Raw genomic sequence first — 20586 nt, forward strand, 5'->3', positions numbered from 1 at the left:
TGTGTCTGTTCATTTCACGCAGATTTAGACCTGCCAGTGGGCTTTAACCTAAGGGTGCGTCTAGATTGTAAAAATTTTTACGACAAATGTCATGTCAGACGTTTGACCAGATATCGAAAGGGGTTTTTGGACCCAAATGAAAAAACAAATTATAGATTCCAGTAAGAAACTGCGAGACGAATCTTTTAAGCCTAATTATGGTGCCATTAGCACATATTTGTTACTGTAGCACTTATGGCTAATCATGGCCTAATTAGTCTCAAAAAATTCGTCTTGCGATTTCTCCCATAACTGTGCAATTAGTTTTTTTGTTCATCTTTATTTAATGTTTCATTTAAATGTCTAAAGATTCGATGTGATGTTTTTAAAAAACTTTTTGGGAACTAAGCAAGGCCTAACATAAAGGTGGTGTTTAGTTGCCAAAATTTTTTGGCAAAAACATCACATCGAACGTTTAACCGGATGTCGAAAGGTGTTTTTGGACACGAATGAAAAAACGAATTTCACGGCTAGCCTAGAAACCGCGAGACAAATCTTTTGAGCCTAATTAATCTATCATTAGCACATGTTTGTTACCGTAGCACTTATGGCTAATCATGGACTAATTAGGCTTAAAAGATTCGTCTTAAGATTTCTTACATAACTGTGTAATTAGTTTTTTAATTCATCTATGTTTAATGCTTTATTTAGGTGTCTAAAAATTTGATGTGATGTTTTTTAAAAAAAAATTGGGAACTAAACAAGGCAAATGTCTCTAAAATGGAGTACTATCCCACTCCAGTATGTAGACGGCTGCATCACGTCTGCCTAACAAAGGTGGTGTTTAGATTGGAAAAATTTTTAGGAGAAGTGTCACGTCAAATGTTTGATTGGATGTCGAAAAGAGTTTTCGGACGAATGGAAAAACAAATTTCACGGCTAGCCTAGAAACCGCGAGACGGATCTTTTGAGCCTAATTAATCCGTCATTAGCACATGTTGGTTACTGTAGCACTTATGGCTAACCGTAGGCTAATTAGGTTCAAAAGATTCATCTTAAGATTTCTTTCATAACTGTGCAACTAGTTTGGTGGTTTATCTATATTTAATGTTTTATTTAAGTGTCTCATAATTCCATGTAATGTATTTGAAAAAGTTTTATTTGAAAACTAAACGAGCCCTGAATGGGGTGTGGGCAGCAGCAGCAAACAGGAGATGTTAAGTCGGTCATTCAGTCAGTCACCAACGTGCCCTAGACGAAAAGAAATGCACGTACTGACAAGACCAAAAGCAAGCAAGCGTCAGATTTAGTTGACCGCAACTATCAAGCTACATACAGTACGGGTTAGACATGAATCAGACCAAAGAAAGAAATTGCTATGGTTGTGTTTAAATTAAGAAAATTTTTGGGAGAAGCGTCACGTTAAATGTTTGATCAGATGTCGAAAGGGGTTTTCGAATACAAATGAAAAAACAAATTTCACGGCTAGCCTAGAAACCGCGAGACGAATCTTTTGAGCCTAATTAATCTGTCATTAGCACATATTGGTTACTGTAGCACTACTGGCTAATCATGAACTAATTAGGCTTAAAAGATTCGTCTCAAGATTTCTTCCATAACTATGCAATTAGTTTTTTGGTTCATCTATGTTTAATGCTTTATTTAGGTGTCTAAAAATTCGATATGATGTTTTTAGAAAAAAAATTTGAAAACTAAACTAAGACCTAAGCCTAACAGTACAAGGAAGCAGCGTAGGCCGGCCGGGATCACCGGCGGCGTGCGGCGTCCGTTGCACTTGCACACACACATGAAAAAAAGAGCAGCAGCAGCAGCAAAAGCTCGCCTCCAAAGCCGCGTTCCTGTCACTCACCCACACTTCAGTCGCTTCCAAACATCAAGCCGCCATCACCACCAGTGCAGTGATCATACACTGCATCTCCATCTGCAGGTAATGTGTGTGCAAAACTGCAAAGCTGCTGCAGTTTAAGGTTAGGAGTAGCCATGCACTGACAGTTCATTTTCCTTGTGTTGTGCTGTTTGTGCAAGCAACCATTGCTACGGCGGCTGCTCTTGCTCTGCAGGTTGGGTTTCTTTCCTTCCTCAGTTTTTTTCACAACTTCACTCTTTGCTTCATTTTTCCAACCTGATCGGCTACTGCCTCCTCATTCATTCCCTCCTACCTTGTTGGCTACTGTGCATCACCGTTTTGGTCTCACCATTCATACCTGGAGTCATTATATATGTTGCACCACCAACATCATCATACCTGGTCCAGTTAGCTCATCTTCTTGTGTACCCAGCTCGAGGTTGCAGCAAGCAACCATGGATGCAGACAGGGACCCCGTCTTCCCGGTGCAACAGATGCCGTCGCTGCTGTTCCCGCCACCACCGCCCCGGCCACTGTCACTCGACTCGTCTTCTTCGTTGTCGTCTTCTTCCTTTGTGTCTCACCATCCGTCCATCACGAGCTTCCCGATCCTGGTGCTCACCGTGCTGGGCATCCTCACCACCTCCGTCCTCCTGCTCACGTACTACATCTTCGTCATCCGCTGCTGCCTCAACTGGCACAGCAGCAGCTCCTCCGACACGCCGGTGACCGGCCTCATCTCCCGTCGCCGCCGCGGCACAGTCCCCAGTGGCCTCCCTACAGTGGCCGAGCCACGAGGACTGGAGGAGGCGGCCATCCAGTCCCTGCCGGCTTTCAGGTACAGGAAGGCCCTCAAGAAGGACACTGCTGATTCCAGCGAGTGTGCTGTGTGCATCAGCGAGTTCCAAGAAGAGGAGAGGGTCAGGCTCCTGCCCAGCTGCCTCCATGTCTTCCATGTGGACTGCATCGACACTTGGCTCCAGGGAAACGCCAACTGCCCACTCTGCAGGGCAGCCATAGCGACCAACAACAGCCAGCTTCCATGGGATCACCTCCTGAGACCTGAGGAGGTAGTCATTCAGGTGATAACCGGTGCGGAAGACGAAGGCGATCAGGTACAGCTGCTGGAGGCCAACACAGCAGGTTCTGATCCTGCAGGTGATGCTACTACAGATCAACAGGTCATTAGTAAGAAAAGGAAGAACCAAGATGCATCTCATGTCAGCATCAGTAAGGGAGATGAGTGCATTGTAGAGAGGAGGGACAGAGAGGTTCTTCCATTGAGGAGGTCCTTCTCCATGGACTCACTGGGTTGTGCGGGAGAGGTACACTTGCAGGTTCAGAACATTCTGCAGAAGAGCACCCAGTTTCATGGGGATATCAGTGACAGCAGCAGCACAATCACACTGTAGGGATTACTTGGCCTGCATATTCTTGGGCCATTCCTGTGCAAATTCTTTTGGTGATCTTGTTCACCAATTTCTTTTCTTTCCTGCAAAATGCATGCCAATTTTTTCTTTAATGGACACCTATAACATGGTTTGAGTGTGTCCCAAGTTCCAAACTTCCGATTGCAGAATAGCAAGTTTATCCTCTGAAAAATTTGTGCTAAATAACGTAAGTTGCACCTATTGCTACTGTATTTTTCAGCTTCTCTGGCTTTGTCGAAGCTGTCAAAGGTACCTCCTTCAGGCACTGGCAATGCATTGATCCCCAAATGATCATATACCGATGCAACGACTCAAATAAAATGATGAGAGAGAGGGCGAGGAGACAATACATAAAAAATAATCAAGTTTCAAATTGGCAAATAAGTAATGCAAGTACTTGGAAGAAAGTGAATCAGCTGATAACAGGATAAATGTGTTACCAAGCCTAGAAGGTGAAACTTCTGAGCCCAACCAAAGAAAAGGAAAACGTAAAGTGGATGGGAAAAGGTAGAAACCTTTCAAAACTATGTATCCCAATGTCTCACCAATACCATCTTAATAATCTAACATTGAAACCTCTGTCTTAGTCTCTTAGATGACATCATAGCTTGACAAATCAGGTTTTCCTTGTCACAGGAAAATGTCAGTTCACCAAACATTGATTTCTGGACTCTATAACAAGGAACGTCATATTATATATATATATAAGGTTCCTGTCATGTTGAAAAGGTATGTTGATTCCGTTCTGATTACTTTTGATATACTGTTAAGTCTATTAGATGGCATAAAAGGATATGAGTTTGTAATAAGCAAAAGAGGATCATACAATAGGTGGTTTCACAACCAAAATTTCTTCTACCACTAAACAACATATCATGATAATATATATTAATAGAAGAAATTGATGCGTACAATACTCCGAAGTTATTGTTGAGCAACTCTGGTAGAATCGGAATCAACCTCCTTTTCTTGAGGTTCAGGCAATTGAATTGCTGAATTTTCAGATGATAGGAATGCAAGGGCCTTTATCTTGATCTGCTCATAGAGACGAATAGCTTCCTTGAGCTCATCCCTAGCACTGGGACCATGGTTTCGCCAAGAATCAACCACTCGCTTTTGGAACTCCATAGCCAGGGCATAGCTGCATTTAGAGCAAGGTGATATCATCAATCTATTCAGAGTTCAAAGGCAAAATGTATTGCTTTCGTTTAAGTGAAGCAATATTTTCAGTTAGTCTCACAACTCCAGCCAAAGGAAAAAATATTATTTCACACATCAATACAAGTAGAAAGAGCATTGTTAGTTTCCTTAATTGTTGCCATTTGAAAATACCAATATAGTCTATTTTGGAGAAGCAAATATGAATAATATGGTTACAATATCAGCCAGCCACTATGCTGCATGCATACTTCATGCATATAAAACAAAGCAATCATTAATTCCTTTCGCTCTTGATCTAATGCAATGCTATGGAAGCAGCACAATTACCTACTCCGTAATTTCAAAAGCATTAGCATAATATGTGCAACAAGCATTTCTTGCAACAATTACTACTACCAATGTCCTTAAGCGTAAGGAATACTGTCCCAGAATCCCTTACATAGTTACATTTAAGGAGGAATCTGGACAAGCGCAGAATCCCTTACATTTAATGACAGAGGTAGTACACTGCAACATCTGGACATCATGAAAACTAGCTAAAGAACACGCTTGCAGAAACAAACTGGCTTGATAGGTAACATGAAGATTATTATAGCTCATTCAGTTTTCTGCTTGTTTATACTGGATCCGAAACTAACGAATATCATCATTATTACATCCAAAATGTTTGTCTGTTAGTAATTTTTCAGAACATCTTTTTTATGTGTCTTTGAATGAAAGCAAGAAAGTTGTGAAATGGTACCTTCCCATTGCCTTGTATGCATTGGCAAGGCTTTGGCAGGCCTCTATGGTATCTGAGTGGTGTGGCCCTAAGGAAACATCCATGACTTCCTTTGCAAGCGCAAACATCTGTGCAGCAGACTGTGGGCGGTCCATCTCCATATACGCAGCACCCAAATTATTATACACATACCCTACCCCGTAATGCTTTGGTCCAAAGCTGTCCTTCATCCTCTCCACTGCATCCTCCAAATACGGGACAGCCTCCGACACCTTCCCCGTCAGAAGCAATAGCCAACCAATCCTAGCTGCAACATTCCCTTCCATGTGTTGTGCCTGAGGGATCCGCTCAAGCATACCCAAGCTCCTCTTCAACAAAGCTATTGCCTTGTCGAACTCATTGACCATCTCATACAGCGAGGATACCTCGACATACGCCTCAGCCACCTTGTCTGGTGCAGCAAATTCCTTCTTCTCGAGTATGTCACAAGCAATCGCCAAGCACCTCTTTGTGTCTCCGGTCTTCTCCTGGTTAGCAAGAGCTTTTGCCATAGATATGAACACTAGAGCTCGTATCTCGCTATCCTTCTCCACCTGCTTAGCGACATTCTTCAACACGGTAACGGCCTCGTCAAACTTGCCCAATGCAATCTTAATGTTCGCCGCATCAATCTCCGCATGCAGGAGCTCATCACCAGCCACACCCCAGCTCTTCATCACCTTCTGTGACATCTCATTCTGCTGCAGGGCCTGCTCATGCTGTTCCAGCCCGGTGTATATCACCCCAAGCAGCCGCCTATCATGCGCAACCTCCACCGAGTTTTTGCCGAGCGTCGACTCGTGCAATTCAAGCGCTTTCTGGCACAATGGCAGCGCCTCCTTGAAGTCGAGCACGGTGGCGTAAGCCTCCGCGAGGTCCCGGTATGCGGCACCAAGCTCCCGGCTGCCCGGTGGCAGGATGGACTCCTTGAGATCAAGGCACGCGCGCATGTCAGCTAGAGCCTCCTCCCGCCGCCCCAGCGCCGTCTTCACGTTGGCAAGCTGCAGGCGCACCGCGTGCGCCACGGGCCTCACGTCGAACCCTTCAACGTCGCCGTCACCTTCTTCCCCGGAGGCGTCGGCGGCGGCGACGTCCTTGGAGGGGAGGAGCGGGGAGAGGAGGCGGAGGGAGCGGGAGAGGAAGGAGAGGGCGTCGTGGAAGCGGGAGAGGTCGAAGGAGGCGGAGCCGGCGAGGTGGAGAGCCATGGCGAGCGAGACGGCGTCGGAATGGGAGGCGGTGGGGTTGGGGGCCGCCTCGAGGATGCCGAGGGAGCGGAGGGCGAGGGAGAGGACGCGGGAGGGGTCGCCGGAGCCGGAGCCGTCGAGGTGCTGGCCGAGCTTGAGGCAGGCGAGGGCGAGGCGCTTGTCGGAGGGCGGCAGCACAGCCTCGAGGCGGGAGAAGGCGTCGAGGAGGTCCCTGGTGCCCTTCGCCGCCTCGAAGGCCTCCTCCGCCGCTTCCGCAACGGTGGAGGCTGTGGCTGGAGGAGGCGGCGGGCGCGGGGAGAAGTGGCGGCGTGGAGGGAGGAGGAGAGGGTTTGGGGTTCTGCGTGCGGGGATCGGGACGGGAGCTCGGAGGCGTGGTCTACTGAGGAGGAGGGAGACGGCTCGGCGTAGAGCCATGGCGGAGCGGCGGTTGACTGTAAGTTCGCGGCAGCGGCGGCGGTGGCGGCAACCGGCGGCGAGGGAGGCGGAGTGTGATTTGAGAAGGGTTGTAGATGTGCTGGGCCTTAGGCTTAGGTATATGGGCCGAAAATCGAAATGTTGGCCCAACTAAATGAGGCCTTAACGCTCTAGTGGGCTAGTTGTTTGGAGGTTTCAGTGGGCCGAAGTACAGGTTGGCTGCTGCTTGGATTTTGCTAGCAAGGAGCCCAGGAGACCAGTGGGGCTGCTGTCTCACTCTTTCTTTTTCTAAAAAGATTATTTCTCTTTTTTGTTGCTTCTGGCACTACTTCTGTCTCACAATAATCATGATTTTTTATTTAAATTTTCCTCCAAATAATTTCCCATTTAGTAGGACTCAAAATCATTTAAATTAAGTCTAGGATTGGAGTTAGGAAGCAGCTCAACCCCGCTTCACTTCTTTCTTTTTCTCATATCATCACTCCAGCTGTCCAGTCCCACTCAGTTCTTTTTTTTTAGATGGAGCTGAAACCGTTTGGTTGGGTTCCACAGGAGAGAGAGCATTGAAACTGAAGCCCTACCAAACATATTACGAGTACATTTACGGAATACTTGTCACATAAACAACTTCTTATTTAAATTTATTTTCATCTTACCTCCTAGCTACCCTCTCAATTTCAGGCCTTCTCCCATTTCGATTTCCTATTAATTTGTGCTTTTAATCTGGTAAATGTTACTAAAAATATCTTCTCCAAAAGGAGAAAAGAAAAACGAAAAGGTATAAGTGGATGCGAAGGTATTGGCATCTCTTAGCTGGGCAGCACCACTGAAAGCTCACAACAGCTCAAAGGCTGTGGTGAGAGAACAAAGCTTGACAAAAACCAATTGCTGTTGCCTAACCTGAATATGACGTGCTCACTTGACAACAACGTCCACCTGACCTTTGACTCACTGGCCAGTCGCCACTGCAACTTGTTCATAATTGGAGTAGAAGTATTCAGAAAAATTAACAGAATGACATTTTAGATATCATTTACACTCCACTACATGCTGCTGAGAATTTAACCTGAACACACTGCTGCAAGCTTCTGAGTCTTCTGAACATTAGCATCAGGGATGAGAAGGGTTGAACTAACCAGATCTACTCGGTTAAACAATCCATATCATCACAAAAACATCGTTTTTCTCATGGCTCCATCACTGTCGGCGAATTCGTCACAAGCCCTTGTAGATTTGATTCTTTGAAGCAAACTGGAGATTCAGATTCTTTCAGACAAGAATCGTTCACAGTAAGGAGAAATGCAGCATAGCCAAATATTCGGGTTTTTTTTTTTTTAGAACAGGAGGTGATCGAAGCAGGCCTTCATCTGCTCCTATACATCTTGTTTATTATCATAACAGAAATGTGACGTCTAATGAGATTTTGAAGATACCCAACAGAACATGCAGGTTCTATCTCTGAAGTTTACAGTCTCAATCTTCCAATATTGTAGCAATGTAGTATAATTAACAACATATGTGAATATGTGATTGAACAACAACTGCAATTGCTTATGTGATTGATGAACAATTGCAATCTGCAAGAACAACAGCTAGAATTACATAAGAACCCAAACTGAACAAACTCTGAATTTCTGAAATGCAAGCTCTTCCTCACAGCTGCTTCAGCCCATCGGAGAAGCAGGAGGTGAACTGATCCATCTCGGCCTCCGGCAGCGCCACGCCGATCTCGATCCCGCCCTGCCCGTCGCGGCCTTCGGCCATCGACACCGTGCCGGGCGTCTTGTCAATGGACAACAGCTCCACCTTCCTCGGCCGGCCCAGGCCGAAGTCGGTGTCGTACACGCCGTACCGCGGCGAGCCGCCGACTGACATTGGCCGGTGCGACATCATCGACAAGATCTTGTGGAACCACCCGTCGGCGCCGTCCAGCACGCCGTCGTCAAGCCCTCTGATGGACGCGCCGATCCCCACCGCCGCCGTCACCACGCCGTCGGCGCCGAGAAGGCCGCCCATGTCGACCTCCACGAAGCAAGGTCGGAGGCAGTTGCCCAGGTACTCCTGCGGCACCGGCGGGGTGAGCCGGCGGCGGCATTCCACCGAGAACAGCAGGTGCGCTCGCTCCCTGCCGGCGGCGCTGGCGTCGACTCGCACAAGGCAGGTCCACGCGTACGCGCACGCCACGGTGAAGGCCGAGCAGTGGACGCCGCCGCCGCCGCCGCTCGCCGTGACGCGCTGCTTGAGCTTGTCAATGCAGTCGCGAGTGAGCGTGAACGATGCCATGACCAGCTTCGGCGGCGGCCCGGACGGCGGTGGCGGGGGTGGCCCGCCGGCCGCCAGTTGCCGAATTTGATCGAGCGTCTTCGCGGCAAGGCCATCGGGATCGGCGACCACGCCACGGTCCAAGAACGGCGCCGGCGGCACCGTGGCGGCGTCCGCGCCGGCTGCCACCCGGCAATGGCCGGCCCAGGTCTTGACGAAGTGCATGAAGCTGGAATCGTCACAGGCCACATGGTGGATGGACACACCGACGGCGATCCCCCTGCTGGGGAAAATCGTCACCTGCACCGCCGCGAGCGCAAAGCTCGCGTCTTCCGGCCGCGGGAGCTGCGGCACCAGCGAGTACAGCCGGCCAACATCCCTCGGGCCGCCGCCGGAGAGCTCGTCGAAGTCGTATGAGCTCTCGGCTACGGTGAGCTCGACGCGGTCCTCATCCCCACCGGTCGACCAGAACTCGTACCCTCCACCGCCGTCCGGCGGGCACGGCCGGACGCGGCCAAGAAGCGGGTAGAAGCCGTGCAGCGCGGCGGAGAGCGAGGAGACGAGGGAGGGCTGGAGGTGGGCGGTGAAGTGGTCGACGGGGTGGGGGTAGGGGTAGAAGAAGACGCGCTCCACCGGGCCGGTGAAGAGCCAGGGCACGTCGAAGAAGGTCAGTGGGAGCACCCCGCCAGCGGCCGGAGGGGAGGCCGCCACCGTGAGCTTGTCAAGAACCTTGGTGGCCATGGGAATTCACAATTCGAGATCCCTGATGCTGCTGAAGAAGAAGAGAAGCGGTGGGCAGATCAGAATTCTTCAGATTTGGGGGCGATTCAGAATTTCAGATCCACCAAACACATCACCACTGGTGGTTGGAAGTGTGGGCGAAAAAAATGCTCTCTTTGTCACACAGAGACTTTGATACAGGTAACTTTTTTTAAGACCCGATCACATCGAATATTTGGACACTATTAAATATATATTATTAATAAAACATATCTCATACTCTGGACTATTTCACAAAACGAATCTAATGAGTCTAATTAATCCATGATTAGTGAATGTGATGCTACAGCAAACATTTATTAATCGTGGATTAATTAGCCTTAAAAATTTTGTCTAATGAAATAGCATTTATTTATGCAATTAGTTTTGCTATAAGTTTATATTTAATGCTTCTAATTAACGTCAAACGTCCAATGTGACAAGGGAATATAAAAAAGTCTCTGGATCCAAACATCATCTCAATCTATTTCACATGCTGCGTGTTATCCAAGGCAGTTACGTGGCTAGTGTTACGGCTTACTAAAGTCAATTTAGCAGTGTGGCAGACGTGACGAGTGGTCTCAGTTCGCCGCCAGCCATCGTGGCGGAAAGAGTGAGCGGAACACGTAGATCTTTGTCCGAGCTTCGCCAGCGGCTGAACTGAGCTCCTTAGAGCATTCCCAACAGCTCATCTAAATTTGGTCATCTATATATTTATTTGGATGATCATCTAAACTAGTTTCATCCTTCATATCTCTGTGTACCTCACTAGATCATCATTCATATATGACATCTCCTATATCTCTTTAGAGGATGGAGAGAGATCTTCTAAATATAAATGTTCTCTCTCCTAGTATGGATGACATCTAAAAATAGATGATAGGATAGTTGTTCTGTTGGAGCTCAATTTGTAGTATTTATTCTCTATTTTCATGATAGAGGATGAGATAGATGAACTGTTGGGGATACTCGGCCACCGTTCACCAAGCTCATTCCCCGCTGCCACCGAGCTCAGATCCACGCCGCTGCGTCGACGGTTGCCTCCTACCCTACCCCTAGCTGGTTTTGAGATTTTTTCACCTTAATTTATTTTCTAGCATTCGCTTTTATATAGTTAATAATATGTATATAAAATTTTTATTAACAAATTATTTTCCGTTTGCAAATATGCCGAAGCCAAACAAGCGCCCCCTTACCTTCATCGTAACATTAATACATACAGCATGAGAGTAAATCTTAGTTCTTGTTAATTCCAGAAAACTATTCCTTTTGGTTTGTCATGCAATTACCAAGTGCTAGCCTTAAGTTGTAAAAATGCTGAAAATGTAATAACTACAAGATGATGATAATGAATGCAATACAGCAAAATTCGTTCGTGCTGCTAGCTAGGTTCACACAATGCAGAAACTAAATTGGATTTACAAAGAAACATATCGACGTAGTTCCAAGTGACTAAACAATAAACGTATCTAAGCCGTTAATTTATCGAACAAAGAGAATTAAAAATTCAGAGGTAAACAACTCGGCATAGAGTTCATAGACCGGCAAACCCTAACTACAAATCACCAAGACTCAGTTAAACAGCTCGAGAGCGAACCTTTTTGGGCTTGCATTTTTGGAGCCAAAGCCCATCAAGTTTGGGCCTAAAACATTTGATATATGTAGACAACACGGCAATAAACTTATGAACTTTGTAATAAGCAATCCAATATTTCAACTAACAAATAACAAGCACTTCAAGTGGAGTTAAATTTTTTTAAAAAAGGGCTTAACTGAAATGATGGAGAGGCGCCACATGCACAATTTCCAAGGCATCTGTTGATCAGATTCCATTTCATTCCTCTCTCTCCTTTTACAAACTTCTTTTTTCTGTCCAGGCAGAACAGACATTGGCTTGGGAGATGATGGATAGGGCCAAAGTTTTGCATAATTTGACTCATCCAATTGCTTCTTCTTCTTCTTTTCATCCAAGACTGCAACAAAGCAACTGAACACACAATGCAAGCACTAGTTTTCCCTTTTCATTTTGGTTTCTTTATGGTTAGGGATTAGTGCTAAAGCAACTGCTTGATTAGTGGGGTCTAATTACTCTCAAGTGCCATAATTGGCATGCTTTAGTTTTTTGTGCTCAACTTTGTTTGACCAGTGACCACCTTCTTGACCAGATCAATGCAAACAATCACAAAAACAATGCTTATGGAGTAGTATATCTGATGAGTGATGACAAGACTACAAAACACAAAAGGGGCAAGGCAAACAAAAACAATGAAAATTTTCTTTTAGCTTTATCAGACAATCCTTGCATACTTAAGTGCTTGTTTCCCATGCCATTGACCAACATTAACCAAGCAATTACATGTAGCAAACATTTTGTTTTCTCTGGTTTGCAAAGAACACAGAAGAAACAAAAGCTGAACTGGTGAGCTGAAGAAGCTAGTGATTCCAAGACACTAAATAAGAACAAAACTTGAGCTAGTGCTAGGCCATCTAATCACTGATTACTGAACTAGCATCCTAGGCTACCTAACCATGTTCCATGTGTGTGTAGATCATCTTATACATTACCCACATTAATCACGCGTTAAATCTACGGCTTTGCTCCAATCGATAAAGACGAGTGATCACAAAAGTCAGTGGCCTATACCAGTTGTTAATTCAGCTGCGTTTGCTTGCATTCGTAGTTGTTCAGTCAGATGCTTTCTTCAGATTGTAGCAGCGCCCCTAAATTAACTAAACAATAAGCTTCTATATGTTCAGGGTTTTGTTTGCTTGCAGCAGTATTTGATGACCTTTTTCTTAAGATAATGTAACCGTTTGATGGCCTGACCAGTTAGCTGCTCATTGGCTTGAGATATTGCTATTAGCTTCTAGTATCTTCTGACCTTAACTTTTTAGCCTTTTGTAATGGATTCAGTGAACATGTCTGAATTAAATTGCAGAGTCCCAAGATGCTAGTACTTCTACAAATCTACTGTTCACTATTACTGTTCTTATCTGATAACTAAACTAAACAAACATGTACCACTAATAGTACTATAGTGGTAGCGGTAATATATATACACTAGTGTATTAATATATTTGTATCTCAATTATTGCAATGGGATTGCCATCCCAAAGAATTACTGGTACTGTCCTGTAACTAATATTTCTTCAGTTCGTCCAAAATGGCACTGTGATTATGTTTGTTTGGAGCTAGTGCTAAGTCCTCCTTGATTTATACCTACCTAGCATAACAACATGGATGTATTAGCATGAGTAAACTACTAGCTAGTTGCAGTTGTTAAACTTTGGTCAACCGTCCTAACACAGTCAATTTTGCAAAGTAATTAATCAACCATTGGGATCAGGACCTTCACCGTGTATCTGTTCGTGTGCATGCGTGCTAAGGTCAACATTTATGTAGAACATACTCCTACCAGTAAATTAAATTGAACGGAAAGTAAACGGTAGTGGTAGCTGCGGCTGAGGAGTTCATACTTGTCCTTAATCAAGGGGACAATCTTTGTGCTTGTCATGAAAAAACTAGGATTATCAGCAGCAGTCTAGGATATATACAAACTGATTTAGGGTCTCTAGAGAAGAAAAACTTGGTGACAACTCAAAGTTATGTAATAAATATTTCATCAACTTTCGGCATTCTCAAGTTAACTTCAAGTTTCTCATCAAAAACATTTTTTTTAATAACTAATTTCATTTTACTTCGACCGTTACAATAGTGCTAGCTCCTTAAAAGAAGGCGATTGTTGATGCCAGTGTTTCTGTAACAAGAGACATGAACACCTTTTTGCACATCAACCAGGACTAAGATCATTTTAAATCTTGTCAAGACATGTTGGGCAGGACATGAGGTGGTGAGAATCTGCTTCCATAACAAGAGCACAATATAGGATACTACAGAAGTTTCCAGTGGATGCAGTTGTAACAATGTTCCATAAAAAACAGACATTTGCTGATTGCTGCATGTATGTTTCTGCAGGAAGACACATGATCGCCTTTTATACTGAAATCAGGAGAATGTCTCAAATCTTATATGAAGACAAGTTGAACCGGAACTTATTTAATTAAACAAGGGAACTGTTTTCATGGTAGAAGTAGAACAATGGCATAGAAAGTTTCTAGTGCAGTTTTACAATAGTTCATCGCCTGATCTGACTCAGATGACATACATACTAAAATTAAAAACTTTGTTTCATTCATCTGCAGCAGTCTAGCTTGTTTTTAACCTAAACACTCGACAAAATTTGAAAACAACAAGCTTGCATCCACTAGGTCAGCAAGATTATAGTTTGACATGCATGGCCATTGAGCAGGATCAAGACTTTGTTCCAAAGAAGTTACTAGTGTTATTTAGTACTACTAATCGTCATCAAGCAGCAGACTTGGCCACTATTACGCACTCTTGTTCTTCTAGGATCGGAATTGCACTGATAAAAAAAAGTTCAGTAGTACAGTCTAGAATTTCTTTCTCCACTCTAACTTCTGCAAGTGCATGCATGGCGCCTGAACTGATCTTTCTACTGAGAGTAGTTGGAGGTTGATCTCATCATTGCCTGAGCCAGGTACTGGAGCTCGCCGGCGTCCACCGCCTTGGAGCAATGTTGCTGCATGGCGACGTCGTCCTTGAAGCCGGCGGCCATGAGCTCAGGCAGGAGCGCGCCACCGGCGGCGAAGCAGTCGTCGAGGGGCCTTCTCGCCATGTCCTGCCGGAGCAGGGCGCTGATGCTGCCGCTGTCCGGCCACTGGTGGTGGCTCACCGGCGAGTGTGAGCTGCTCTGGATGCCGCAGGCGATCTGCGCCTTGGCCTGCATCAGCTGCGCCTGCAGGATCGCGACCTGTATAGTAACATTTATCGATCAGCAACAGCAACAGCTAGCAAATCGAAGAGGCGATCGAGACGCCGCCGCCGACGAGCATGCATGCATTCATGCAAATGGATGAAAAAAAATCTATGGTGTGACCGACCTGCTGCTGCAGCGCGAAGATCTGGGCGACGCAGCCATAGACGGGGTCGCGGAGCCTGGCCTGCGCCTCGTAGGTGATGGTGACGACGGCCTCGCAGCGGTCGGCGACAGGGAGGTGGGAGAGCAGCTTGGAGGCGTTGCTGGCGCCGAACACCTTGTGGATGGCCGCGAACCGCGCCGCCCCCTGCTCCGAGCTGAAGTAGGGCGCGAACACGCACTCCGGCACGCACCGCCGCCGCAAGAACTTGCAGGCACCGCACGGCGACCCCGCTCCCGCTCCTGTCCCGGCAGCAGCGGCGGCGGCGGCGGCGGCGCCGCCCGCAGCAGCAGCAGTACCAGCCATACCGATCAAACGATCTTGCCACCTGCAGCTATAGCAGCAGTAGCTGGAGCTCAGCAAGAAACTGTATCACTCTAGCTACGTACGTACGTGCTCCACTGATCCAAGTGTATATGTAGCTTAGCTTAGCTATATAGTAGAGGTGCAACTTGAGATCAGGAGGTGGATTTATAGGTGGGTGGAGAAGAAGAAGAAGAAGAAGAAGAGGAGGAGGAGGAAGAAGAAGATGGTAGAGATCGATGGAGGAGACGACAAGTAGGGCATGGTGTCTGGTTCGAAGGGAGCAAACGTGTTAATGCTGCGTTGAATAGAAGGCCAACGTCCCGGTTTACTTGCCCTGCTTGCTTAATTAACCCCACCTGCACCTTAAACTAATTATCTCTGTACTATATCATTATCACCTTCAGGAAAAAAAAAATATGCGCATGTTACTTACTCTTCATTTCCTATGGTAAAATGTTTTGACAAAACTACGTACCCAGTTTTAATTTATTAGTAACATTTTCAACTTGAAAATAAGTATACTATCAAAATATATTTAGAGTGTTAAATTTAGTGTTATAAATGTTGTAAGTTTTAAAAAAACTTGATAAAACTTAAAGAACTTTTACTTATAAAAACATTAAAACATCTTACGATGTATAAAACAAAGGGAGTAACAATATGGCCATGTGATTTGTTATGATCTTCCTTAATTGATCAGTTGTCATGTCACATAGTCTATCTACATCTCTATTAAGAATATATAGAAATTGCTATATGTACGACTCAACTATCCGATGTATGACCCAATTAATTAATGGTTGCAGTGTCACTTGACCTTCTTTGCTAGTCCAGTTTCTATACTTTGGCTAGCTAGCTTGAGAAATTTCCAGTATTGGATTTGTGTGTACATAGCAGTATAGCCCTACAATGAGCAGCAGATCAGAGATCGCATTCTGGTCGCAGAGAGGAGATAGAGAGATAGCGAGTGAGTGAGTGATGAGCATGAATCAGTCAATCAATGCAATGCAATGCAATATGCAAGTAATTAAATCGGAGGTGATCTGTGTGCACGTACGTACGCTACGCTACGCGGGCTGCATAAAAAAGAAACCATTTCGCGCCGAACGGCCGCACCTTGCACGCACCGTCTCCATCTCATCAGCTCCTCGTCGTCGTCGTCTTCTTCTTCCCCTCTCTCTCGACCACCTGCCGCTGGATTTATCCGGCATTCTCTTCTGCTAGCCACCATTAGTATATGCTATTACTAATCTAATCCCACCTTCTTAGTTAATTAATTTCCCTTTGGATTCTTCCCTTTGCTTGCTACCACTACTATTCTGCTTTTGCTTCTCCTCTCCGCGTCTCGTTTTCTGATCATCCTGTTGCTGCTGCTTAATTTGTGTTTTTTTTTTCTTCAGTGGTGTTTTGTTCCTGTCAGTGCCAAGCAGTTATTGTTCCCCTATCTCCTTAACCGCATTCCAGCTCTCTTTAATTTCTCTAAGACTATATATATTTATGATCTGCGACCGTCGATTGACTGGTTTCTGAATGATGCAGACTTGACTCCACCAGATTAAGATGGTACTAGAGCCATATTTATATATGATGATCTTAGTAGTTATTGTCCATGAGAAAAGGTTGCACATCCAGAGAAAGTGGTCACTGGCTGTTGACCGTATTAACCAAAACTATACGCAAGTAGCAGTATAATACTGGTACCATACTAGCCGTGCAGATTACGAGACGACGACGACTACACAAGATTGGCATGCAAGCCACACGTGCAAACGGTTGCACGAGCAAACTCATGGAGACTCATCTCATCTCATTCATCAGCTACTAGTACAAGTTTACAAGACAGATGAGCTCACAAGAATGGAGATCAGATCAATGACAAAGGTACCCCATGTTACACAGCCAGAGCCAGGGATATCAAAGTATAAACCGCACGCTTGCCATCGAAATTCCAAGCAATTGCATCATCCGTATAGTATGCCACACAGAAGTCCATGTACACAGCAACAACAACTCTGATGTGATGAACGCCGTCGTTGTGGAACCATCAAGCCTCTTGCAGTTTCTCAGCTGTTTGCAGTTTTTTTTTTCTTCTTCTTTCACATCACTACATGATGATCAGCAGACAGCAACCAGAGAGAAACTGAACTTGGGTGTGTGTCAGCCGAGCCACTGAGTGGCGCGCCGTTCACCGCCACCGCCTACAGCATGGCGGATGCTGATCTTCTCATGGGAGTACTTCTCCTGGAGGTACTCGAACGCGTTGACATCAAGCTTCCCGCTCACCGACTTCCCCTGCTTCCGTCTGATCTGCTGCTCCTTGATCGAATTCCACAGCTTCGTGATGGCCTCCCTCTGCTGCGCTGTGAACCGGTTCATGTTGTCGTAGGCATGCTTGGCAAAGATGTCAATGGCGGTCTGCGTCCTGATAACATAAAAAAGAAGATAATTTGGACAGGAAATTTTAGAATATATGTGTTGCTAGCACCTTATCACATGATGTTCTGTCAGGACTCACCATGGGATCCTATAGCGCCGAGCAGCTATTTCCAGACATTTCAGGAGGGCTTCTCGTTGTGACTTCAGAAATCTCTTTGGTTCTTTATCGTCTGCTTTGCTAATTAGAGTAGCGGTTGTCTTCTCTCGAGCCTTTTCAGACTTCTTTGACTTGTGCTCAAGTAGACCATCCAAACCAAATGGATCAGAGGATTCCTCTCTTGAATTGGAGGGTGCAGCATGCGTGCTATCATCTGGCAACGAGTTCGATGCTGCAGCTTGCACATTATCATCTGCTTTATTATGTGTGGTGCCAGATTTGCTTTCAACAGCTGCCAGGGCTGCTGCTTCATCATTGTCATCATCCACTGTTGCGATTGGCAGTGCTGAGATGGCATCTTTGATTTTTCCTACAGCCTTCGAGAACTACAAAACAGCAGCAAGTATGTTACTCGAGCACTCAATCCGCGCTGCCATCCCATAACAGGAACAATCCAATTTTTACATTTGGTACAGAAAACAAGCAGAACAGGGCGTTCCACCTACAATATACTCACCACAAAACTGTCGTCAGTGAAAAGATCATTAGCCACCACGGCATGCAGCATCCATATATTAAACTGATTTTTCTGTTGTTGGTTGAAAAGCTGCATAGCCACCACAAGTTGTGAGTGCATGCTACAATGGTTTAATGGAACTGCACAAATAAATAAAAAAAACTAATACTTTTGCAACTATTGGAAAATTCACCTCTGTTACACCCTGGGCAGCATTAAACAAAGCCTGGTAATCAGCACGCACAGAAGGCTCGTTGCAAGCTCCTGGTGAAGACATTGCAGCCTCTAATATAGCAAAGAAGTGACTGATGGTCCCGGGTTTGACACTCCCAGCCTCAGTAAGCTGCAGAGCTAGTTTTGATGCCTTGCTGAATTTCGAAGGCTTCCCTATGTGTGATGTTATCTTGTGCATAGCTTCAATGACTTGCATTTCTGAGGCATCAACAGTAGTTCTAAACCTAAGACGCTTCTCAGGAGCTACAAGCAAAAAACAGAATAATATTAGAAGATTAGAGTACAAGCAGATAGCAAGTAAAAAATCTATGGTGTTGCTATAAGTTATATTGTGAGATGATAGTACTAGAAAAGATGGTTTCAATTAACAGAAACACATGGAATATAATGAATGATAAAGAAATTTCAGATAAAAGGAGTCATTATGACATCAGTTCATCCATACATCTTGTTATAGGCACTGAACTAGGCATTCAGTGTTATCTCATCTGATGCTAGAGTAGGTAGTAGAGTAGGATAGAAGCCGACAGATGGCAGGTTCGTGTAAAGTAACGCTTAACAAGGTCACCAGTCAGAATTGTAAAAGATGCCACCATATTCTGTGAACATCTGTAGCAACATATAGCATAGAAAAGCATGGAGCCTTACAAGATGCAATCTTGCAAACAGAGCACAAGACCTGGTGGTGATAATGTTTAACAGTATTCACTATATTCCCAAGTGAGTTACTCCAAGGGACCAAGGTGGTGCCAAATATCGAGCACTAAGCCACTAAGGTATGAAAATAAACACCAAGCTAAGTTTATGTAAATTAGAGCTAAATATGTTTCTTTGTCACAACTGTACTAATATAACATCTTTTACTTTAAGCTATCTCAAGTCTTACATACTCAGAGCTGCTTGTGAGTTCCATATTTGTCAAAAATGTTAAGCCAAAAACATTCCCTCCGTTCAGTTTTGATCATTGTATATGTTTGTGGCAGCAAGACGAAGAAGCAAATTACTATGCCACATGAAAAGAAGCAGGTAGCAGAGAAGAAATAAGCATGAAGTGGAGAAGCAGCCTTGCATGCATAACATGAGGAGAGGAGCAATGATTTTAATCCAATCAAAGAGCCAGCACGTCCTTCTGTATGCCAAAGCAATTAAGGTGTGCATACCACCTGAGAAAAGATAACACATCCACAGTAGTATGCGGCCATCAATTTGGAATGCTTTTTTTGTGCTTACACAATGATCAAAACAGAACGGAGGGAGTATAACGAACAGGTTGTTATACTAACGGAAACATTCATTCTTGATTTCATCAGAGGCCTTAGGGTTAACAACCTGAACTATTTTTGCTTAGTTCAGCACAAGTAATTCGCAAAGCTAAGATACTCTGGCTGGTGCAGTCACTAATCTCAAGCCACAGAGACCAAATCTTACCATTTGGAACTTCCCTGTATGCTATCGTTAATCTCCATCTCAGATATGGCAAATGCGAATAGGGAAAACGAACCCTAAAGCCGATCTAGAAATTCTCCTATCAGCAAAGCTCGCATCAGAACCACCACACCAAATCCAGCAATTAAGACATGAACTTCTGGTCCAGCTAAAATCCTTTCAATTTCTCCTAGGTGATAAAAAAAACAACAGCTAATCGTTGCCAAAATGTTGAGGACACGAGCCAGTCGTATGAACTGATGCACCCGAAATTCCGAAGCCGGCCACGCAAAGTAGGGGACACAGCAGCAGCGGGGAGCATCAAATCTCGGCACGGAGTAAAATAGCCTAAGAGGATAGCTCACCACGTCCTTCGGCTGCGGCATCCGTGGCGGCGGCGGGTGAGGCAGCAGCGGCGGCATCCGAAGAGGAGGGCTTGTCCCGCTTGAGAGCGCTCTTCAGCGCGGGCGGTCTCGGCAGCGGCAGCGGCGGCGGCGGCGGAGGCGGAGGCGACGGGGACGCCGCGCCCTCTCCTCCTCCGGCGGCGGCGGCGGGCGGAGGCAGGCCCTCGAAGAGGTCGTCGGAAGCCATCGCCGGCGTGCCGTGGTCTGCCTCTGACTGCTCGATAGGCCTAATATTAATGGGGCCTTCTTGGGCCGTACCGATTTCCCAATCCTAAATAGGCCTAAATGGGCCGCTTCCAATGGGCTGCTCCAAGCCCAAGTTGCAACGGCGG

At 45.5% G+C, this 20586-nt stretch overlaps 5 protein-coding genes across 5 annotated transcripts; 1 reads left to right on the forward strand and 4 right to left on the reverse strand.

The window, feature by feature from the left end:
• The first annotated feature begins 2017 nt into the window (after positions 1–2017).
• Positions 2018–3394, forward strand: LOC102699659 (RING-H2 finger protein ATL1-like). Its single transcript, XM_015834070.2, has 2 exons — positions 2018–2060; positions 2280–3394. The coding sequence occupies exon 2, from the start codon at positions 2302–2304 to the stop codon at positions 3256–3258; it is 957 nt and encodes a 318-aa protein (XP_015689556.1). The 5' UTR covers positions 2018–2060; positions 2280–2301; the 3' UTR covers positions 3259–3394.
• Positions 3395–4125: 731 nt separating this feature from the next.
• LOC102699933 (protein KINESIN LIGHT CHAIN-RELATED 2-like) lies at positions 4126–6892 on the reverse strand. Its single transcript, XM_040520855.1, has 2 exons — positions 5180–6892; positions 4126–4417 (listed from the first exon to the last, which is right to left on the reverse strand). The coding sequence occupies exons 1-2, from the start codon at positions 6814–6816 to the stop codon at positions 4201–4203; spliced, it is 1854 nt and encodes a 617-aa protein (XP_040376789.1). The 5' UTR covers positions 6817–6892; the 3' UTR covers positions 4126–4200.
• A 1388-nt stretch (positions 6893–8280) lies between these two features.
• On the reverse strand, positions 8281–9972 carry LOC102722374 (coumaroyl-CoA:anthocyanidin 3-O-glucoside-6''-O-coumaroyltransferase 2-like). Its single transcript, XM_040520989.1, has one exon. It carries the CDS (start codon positions 9817–9819, stop codon positions 8470–8472), a length of 1350 nt encoding a protein of 449 aa, XP_040376923.1. The 5' UTR covers positions 9820–9972; the 3' UTR covers positions 8281–8469.
• A 4379-nt stretch (positions 9973–14351) lies between these two features.
• LOC102700213 (LOB domain-containing protein 16-like) lies at positions 14352–15108 on the reverse strand (the record flags this gene model as incomplete). The annotated part of the gene is made up of 2 exons (XM_006648070.2): positions 14352–14669; positions 14800–15108. Coding segments are annotated over 2 exons (627 nt in total), but the record flags the coding sequence as incomplete, so codon positions are not given.
• A 1590-nt stretch (positions 15109–16698) lies between these two features.
• LOC102722654 lies at positions 16699–20445 on the reverse strand. Its single transcript, XM_015833443.2, has 5 exons — positions 20216–20445; positions 18385–18668; positions 18192–18281; positions 17657–18060; positions 16699–17563 (listed from the first exon to the last, which is right to left on the reverse strand). Exons 1-5 carry the CDS (start codon positions 20439–20441, stop codon positions 17299–17301), a joined length of 1269 nt encoding a protein of 422 aa, XP_015688929.2. The 5' UTR covers positions 20442–20445; the 3' UTR covers positions 16699–17298.
• Positions 20446–20586: the final 141 nt, after the last annotated feature.

The sequence above is a fragment of the Oryza brachyantha genome, chromosome 2, assembly GCF_000231095.2.
Source record: "Oryza brachyantha chromosome 2, ObraRS2, whole genome shotgun sequence".
In the NCBI taxonomy this organism is placed as follows: domain Eukaryota; kingdom Viridiplantae; phylum Streptophyta; class Magnoliopsida; order Poales; family Poaceae; genus Oryza; species Oryza brachyantha.